Source organism: Branchiostoma belcheri, unplaced genomic scaffold (genome assembly GCF_001625305.1).
Source record: "Branchiostoma belcheri isolate BF01 breed outbred unplaced genomic scaffold, Haploidv18h27 scaffold60, whole genome shotgun sequence".
NCBI classification, from domain to species: domain Eukaryota; kingdom Metazoa; phylum Chordata; class Leptocardii; order Amphioxiformes; family Branchiostomatidae; genus Branchiostoma; species Branchiostoma belcheri.
In genome coordinates, this window is record NW_017804243.1 from 1,045,033 (window position 1) to 1,052,590 (window position 7,558).

The following is a 7,558-nucleotide window of genomic DNA, read 5'->3' on the forward strand; positions in this document are numbered from 1 at the left end:
CCTGTATTCATTTCCTCACTTGTAGGCTTTAGTCAACCCTGAATGCATGATTTGTAAAACCCCTCGTAAGCACGCTATCCAGTGGTTTACAGGCGGACAGAGCTCTGTGATTGGCTAGTTCACCTGTCAGCTGACGGGTGGCCTTTACCCCCTGCTGATTTCATCAGCTGATATCCTGGTCACATGTACACAGCAAGTCACATGTACACGGGGTGACTGTGTTGTTTTAGATCCTGTGTTGTACACAGGTTTACTTCAGGTTAACGTAAAGTTGAAAATCATGGCTACTGCAAGGTTTATGCTGACTCTACTCTCGTGCTTTTCAGGTGAGGAATACTTGTTTAACTACATGCATGGTGCTGGAGAGCTCATCATTTAGAGTCAAAATGATCAAACTCAGAATTCGAACTTTGCACTTGGCCCTACTAGTACCAGTACATGCAGAGCTAGAGTACAACAACAGGTTGGTCCAGATGGCCGCAGGGAATTTCACGAATCGTTTTTTGGTGGGCCTCTGGCAGGTTGGTGTCACTGCAGTTACTCCAGTTTTGATAATTCTCATGATCTGGACCAGGACATGATAGGGTCACATATTTTGGGTGGTAGATACCATGGAGTTGATTTTAACTCCATGTAGATACATAGCTTTGTGGTAGGTATTATTAATGGTGAATTAAAATGTCTCACTACCTCCAGGTGTGTTTGGGGTACCCAGTCTTCCTCCAGTCCCATCAAGGATCAAAGATGAGATTGCAGGATACAAAGGTAGGTACATGTATCTGGTTGTATTGAAAAAGCCTGGAATATTCACTCAATTATTGTGATTACAAAAAATACTAGTAGTACATCTGAGTTTCATACCCATATACCTCTATGAGGGCTGCCATCAAGCCTCAGCACCAGTGTGCAAGCATGTATAACCCTCGGAAGATGGGAAACAACAGACGATAAACCTGATATATTGAGTGTGAGTGTATTACAATTTAAAACAATCTTAACTCCTTTGAAGGTTATGTGTTGTCCCGTACCCATAGTACAGAATTATAATCTTACACATCTGTTACAGGCTCCCATATTGTATAATTCAAATGTTAATGTATAACTAAGGTCATACATGCATTCAAAAAAGAAGTTTGCAATGTTGACTTTGTCCTTTCAATCTCCAACCCATAGGTGTTGCAGATGATATCATCAACCTGTCTGTTCACGGGAAGGCCCAGAACCAGTCTTACAACAGGCTGGCTGAGTTTGTGGACACCTTCGGAAGTCGTATCGCCGGTTCACAGAACCTGGAAAATGCTATAGGTGAGAGGAGGATCAAGATCAACTTGGGTTCCACCTTACTTTATGTCCCGTGACATAAGATTTAAAACTGCTTTTATGGCCACATGTGTCAAATTCTGTGGACCTGTGGGTGCATAATTGTTCCCTCTGTGTCTGCTCACCTAATTTACACATGAGAACTTTATTGACACAAATGAACGTACAGCAACACGGGTTTGCGGAAAAACCTGTCCACCTTTCAGGCCAGGCTACCTGGCCAGTCCACCAGACTAAGCACATCAGGCTACTCAGATCCCCCCTAGCGGAATTCATTAATGATGCACCAGATACATGCGTACCTCTTACCCACAGCAACACATCTATGTTGCTAGGGATTGTAGTCATTTCAGATTGTGACATAAAGCCAGTGGCTGCGTGTATGACGGTCGCTTTGGGTGTGAGCCTCAAGCACCAAACTCTGCACATAAAAGAACCCAACACACTTATCAAGAAGAGTAGGGGTGACCTGGTGTGATTAAACAGTGAAGTTACATGTAAGTTGCTTTGCATTGTAAGCTACTTGACAGAGCATCATGCTTTGCCTCGTTTGAGGATGACAAAAACAAAACCACCCTGTAGTACTTGTAAATACGTATTGTTTGCTGAGGCTCCTTTAATCAAGTCAAGTCACTTTCTACACTTTCTTTTTCTGATACTTCAATAATTGATATATGGTACATGTATTGAAGTCTAACCACTTTTTCCACCCTTCCAGATTACATGCTGAAGGTCATGAAAGCTGATGGTCTTGAAAACGTACATGGAGAGGATGTTATGGTAAGAAAGAATAACTGTCATTTCTAAATTCTTTGTGTAGTGATGTGAAACAAGTTAATGATTTAGAGTTAGCCACCCAGTAACCTTACCCACGCAGTATAACACATTCCAGATGTTGAGTCAGCCCTCCTACCTCACTGTACAGAATAACACCGTAGAATACAGTCATGAAAAGTCTGTCGGTGTAAGAGTCTTATTTGAGTGTTGGAGAGAACACTACAACTGGCGACGAGGAGACGACAGACAGAAGAAGGCAGAGGAAGACAGAAGAAGACGAAAGCAAACGGTCTCAAGTCAAGACAGAAGGACGGAGAGAGCCACAGTCTTCAGAGGAGACAGCTAAGTCCAATGTCTAATGTCTTTCTTCCAAGAGAGCATCCAGAGCATGCTAGTCTAAAAGAGCCCAGAGAACTAGTGAAGAATTGTGAAGAATTCCACTAAGAATGGCGGAAAAGGGATATCTGCCTGTCCCGAGGCCTGTAGAATTGACAGGTGACATAGCCGAGAACTGGGAAATCTTCAAAGAAGATTGGGACAGCTATGAAATAGCGACTGAAAAAAACAAAAAGCCAAACAAGATAAGAGCAGCGACCTTAAAAACGGTCATGGGCAGGGAGTGTTTGGATATCTTGAAAAATCTAGACATCCCACCAGATACAGCAAATCCCGATGCAGACCCGAGAGAGGACCCTGCAAAGATAATCGAAGCGCTTGACAAACACTTCAAGCCACTGAGAAACACGGTCTATGAGCGATACAAGTTTAACACTTGTGAGCAGGCACAAGGTGAGAAGATAGAGACCTATGTAGCTCGACTGAGGAAGCTAATATCCACCTGTGACTATGGAGAGTTAAAAGACGAAATGCTCAGGGACCGAATAGTCCTTGGAATTAGGGACAACAAGGTCAGGACGAGACTACTGAAGAAGAAGAACCTCACCCTTCAAGATGCACTAGATGAGTGCAAGACCAATGAGACCACAAGTCGACAGATAAAGGTCATAGAGAACGGTGAGACTGTAAACTATACCAGCAAGGTGAGACTGTAAACTATACCAGCAAGGGCACAACCCATAGAGGGCCTCCTAGTTTCGGGGGGAAGAAAACATTCCCAAGGAGCCCAAGGGGCCTGGGTCCGGGGGCGTCAAGGAAACCCAAGGGCAGGAAGTTGCTTTGCCTGTGGAAGGTCGGATCATTTTGCTAAAGATGACAGATGCCCAGCCCGGGGAGGGAAGTGTAGTAATTGTGGAATGCTGAACCACTTTAGAGCTGTGTGCCGGGGCAAGAGAGGTCAAGAAGTCAAGAAGTCTGGCTCCACGTGTAACAGTGTAGAAGGAGAAACAGACCCAGGGACCGATCATTATGTGTTCAGTATGGGTGGCCAGGCTCAGAAGAGAGCAGGCACCATAGATGTGGAGATTGGAGGTGTAGGTGTAGCAGGCATCCTTATCGACTCCGGAGCTACATGTAACATAATCAGCAAGGGAACCTGGGAGAGTTTGAAGGGGCAGAGAGTAGAGGTCAGAGATCAGAGGAAAGGCGGCAAGAATCTCTACGCCTATGGAAGCAACAAACCTCTACCCACATTGGGGACATTCAAGGCAGAAGTAGTCTGTCTATCAAGTGCGGCTGCGACAGAGGCAGAAGTAGTGGTGATGGATGGACCTGGAAGAAATCTGCTGAGTAAGGAAACAGCAGAGAAGCTGGGGGTGCTGCGAGTTGGCCCAGTGCAGACGGGTCAAGTAAACAACCTCCAGGAAGGTCTGACGGCAGAGGAGCGTGAGAAATACAAAGATGCGTTCACAGGTGTAGGACTCTTGAAGGAGCGAGAGGTAACCCTACACATTGACGAGACGGTGCGACCAATAGCACAGCCATTGAGACGGGTACCATATGGCTTGAGAGACAAAGTAGACAAGAAGTTGGACGAACTGTTGGAGATGGACATTATAGAAGTTGTCCCGGAGGAACCAACAGGTTGGGTTTCACCGCTAGTAGTAGTACCCAAGCAGGATGGAGACATACGCGTGTGTGTCGACATGAGACGTGCAAATGAAGCCATAGTGAGAGAACGACAGCCGATCCCGACGGTAGAAGACGTGTTACATGACCTGAATGGCAGTACAGTGTTCTCCAAGCTGGACCTGAAGTGGGGTTTTCACCAGGTGCCACTGAAGGAGGAGAGCCGCCACATCACAACTTTCGTGACACACAGAGGACTCTACCGGTACAAACGTCTGATGTTCGGGATATCATCGGCTCCCGAAAAGTACCAACAGCTGGTCAAAGAAGTTCTCCGTGGGTGTGAGGGAGTAGCAAACATCGCAGATGATGTCATCATCCACGGGAGAGGTAATCGGGAACACGACGAGAGACTGCATCACGCCCTGGATAAGATCCAGCAGGCTGGCTTGACGGTAAACCCTGAGAAGTGCTTGTTCCGGGTACCGAAGTTAACGTTCTTCGGACACGTAGTTACGCCGGACGGGATCAAGCCAAGCGATGAGAAGATAGCAGCAATCCGAGATGCAGAGGCTCCAAAGACGGCGGGAGAAGTGAGGTCGTTCCTAGGACTGGTACATTACGTGGCGAAGTTTGTACCGGACCTGGCAACGTTGGTAGAACCATTACAAAAGCTAACACGCAAAGGTGTAGAGTTCAAGTGGAACTCAGAGCAGGAAGAGAGTTTCAAGCGGCTGAAAGAGAAGATCACAAGTACGGAGACGTTGGCGTACTTCGCACCCACAGGAAAGACGCGTATCGTGGCAGACGCCTCACCTGTAGGACTGGGTGCAGTGTTGTTACAGCTTCAAGAGGAGAGGTGGCGAGTGATCGCGTATGCGTCTCGACAGTTGTCGGAAGTTGAACGCAGATACAGCCAGACAGAGAAGGAAGCGTTAGCGCTAGTCTGGGCATGTGAACGATTCCACCTATACACGTTCGGACGCGAGTTCGAGCTAGAGACGGATCATCGTCCACTAGAGCATATCTACACGCGAACGTCGAAGCCGTCCGCGCGGGTAGAGCGATGGGTGCTGAGGCTTCAGGCCTATCCCTTCAAGGTCGTATATCGTCCCGGGAAGACGAATATTGCGGACGCACTATCCAGGCTGAACAACAAGTCGAAGAATGGAGAGAGAGGAGAAGACTACGACTACGTCAGAGCCATCGTTGAGGCAAGCACGCCGGTGAGTCTGACACCGAGAGAAATCGAGCAGGCATCGGCCAAGGACCCAGAGCTGATGCAAGTGAAGACGTGTATCCACAGTGGACAGTGGGAAAACTGTCCGATTCCGTCATACGGTCATGTGAAGACCGAGTTGAGTACGTATGGGCAACTGGTGTTACGAGGGACTCGAATCGTGATACCGCGAGAGCTGCGGAAAACAGTTCTTAAGTTGGCCCACGAGGGACATCAAGGGGTCCAGAAGACGAAGAATCGACTACGAACGAAGGTATGGTGGCCGAAGATGGAAGCAGACGTTGAGCAGATGTGCAAACGCTGCCATGGATGCCAAGTGGTGTCCGAGCAACAGCCACCAGAACCGATGATGAGGACAAAACCACCAGAAGGACCGTGGCAAGATTGCAGCGCGGATCTACTAGGACCGTTACCCACCGGGGAACACATCCTAGTCGTGGTGGATTACTACAGTCGTTACTATGAGATCGCGATCATGAAGACAACGACAAGCAAGAAGGTAATAGAGGCACTAGACCCTATTTTCGCGAGATTCGGAAATCCTTCAACATTGCGTACGGACAATGGTCCACAGTTTGTCAGCACAGAGTTCACAGAATACCTTCGAGAACAAGGCATTGAACACCGGAGAACGACGCCGTTATGGCCGCAAGCTAACGGTGAAGTCGAGAGGCAGAACAGAACCCTGCTGAAATCCATCAAGATCGCGAGAATCGAGGGGAAGGATTGGAGACAGGAAATCCAGAAATTCCTGAAAGCATACAGATCAACCCCGCAGGTGACGACGGGCGAGACACCGTACAAGCTAATGTTCGGGCGGGAGATGAAGTCAAAGCTACCCGAACTACCGAGAGAGACAACCTTGATGAACGAGGAAATCCGAGACCGGGATTATGGGAGAAAACTAACGGCGAAAGAATACGCAGACAAGAAGCGTAAGGCCGTCGAGAACAACCTAGAACCGGGAGATCGTGTTCTGCTGAGACAGGAAAAGAAAGACAAGTTCTCACCGAACTACCAAACGAGTCCATGTCGAGTAATACATAAGAACGGAGGAGAAGTTACGGTGCAGGATCCAGAAGGGAAAATCATCAAACGAAACGCATCGTTCGTTAAGAAATACGCAGAGCCCGAAATCAACGATTCTGAGGGAAACACCAACGCCGGAGAAGACACAGGACAACCAGAGAGAATGCCAGAGACTGAGAAAATAAGTGCACCGACAACAGGCACTTACGTGACTCGTTCGGGGAGGAACGTGAAACCTCCAGATAGACTGACCCTGTAATAACAGAGCTGAACGGACAATGATTTCAAAAGAAACGGACTGGAAAAGATACTACGAGAATGGACTATATACTGCATGAGTAGACTTGCATGAATTAGAAGGCCCTAAAGTAGCGTAATGCATGAAGTTAACCGATGAAGGTAATGCATGAGTTCTATAGTTGTTGTATAACGCAAGTCTAAGGAAAGGAGGGATGTAGTGATGTGAAACAAGTTAATGATTTAGAGTTAGCCACCCAGTAACCTTACCCACGCAGTATAACACATTCCAGATGTTGAGTCAGCCCTCCTACCTCACTGTACAGAATAACACCGTAGAATACAGTCATGAAAAGTCTGTCGGTGTAAGAGTCTTATTTGAGTGTTGGAGAGAACACTACACTTTGTGCTTCTAGACAATTTTCCTTTCACAGGCCATAATATCTAGGAGAGAAGGTTATGCTCTAGTGACAGAATTTTTAACAAGATTCATCGGTTAAAATTTGAATCAATTCACTTTTGGATTCCAATGTACACATGTATAGAATGATGATTTATGTCAAGTTACAAAGTACATTTTGACTTTTTTTTGGTCCCAGGTTCCTCACTGGGTCCGAGGGAACGAATCCTGCACCATGTTGGAGCCTCGTCCTTACAAAGTGTCAATCTTGGGGCTGGGCAGCAGTATAGGCACACCTCCTCAAGGTATGGCAGTACACACTTCTTAATAAAACTCCAAGCAGAACCAAGACAGTATCCAATTGGCTAGGCAGTATCCAATGGGCTGAACCAAGACAGTATCCAATTGGCTAGGCAGTATCCAATGGGCTGAGCCAAGACAGTGTCCAATTGTCTAGGCAGTATCTAATGGGCTGAGCCAAGACAGTATCCAATTGGCTAGGCAGTATCCAATGGGCTGAACCAAGACAATATCCAATTGGTTAGGTAGTATCCAATGGGCTGCACCAAGACAGTATCCAATTGGCTAGG

The 7,558-nt window shown here is 47.0% G+C and overlaps 1 protein-coding gene across 1 annotated transcript in view; it reads left to right on the top strand.

The window, feature by feature from the left end:
• The first annotated feature begins 145 nt into the window (after positions 1-145).
• LOC109482793 (carboxypeptidase Q-like) overlaps positions 146-7,558 on the top strand; it is a 13,153-nt gene continuing 5,740 nt past the window's right edge. Inside the window, exons 1-5 of the mRNA XM_019785632.1 lie at positions 146-326; positions 697-765; positions 1,174-1,305; positions 2,039-2,100; positions 7,168-7,273. Of these exons, the coding sequence (XP_019641191.1) occupies positions 281-326; positions 697-765; positions 1,174-1,305; positions 2,039-2,100; positions 7,168-7,273 (415 nt within the window). The 5' untranslated portion in view covers positions 146-280. The remainder of the gene's footprint in view (positions 327-696; positions 766-1,173; positions 1,306-2,038; positions 2,101-7,167; positions 7,274-7,558) is intronic.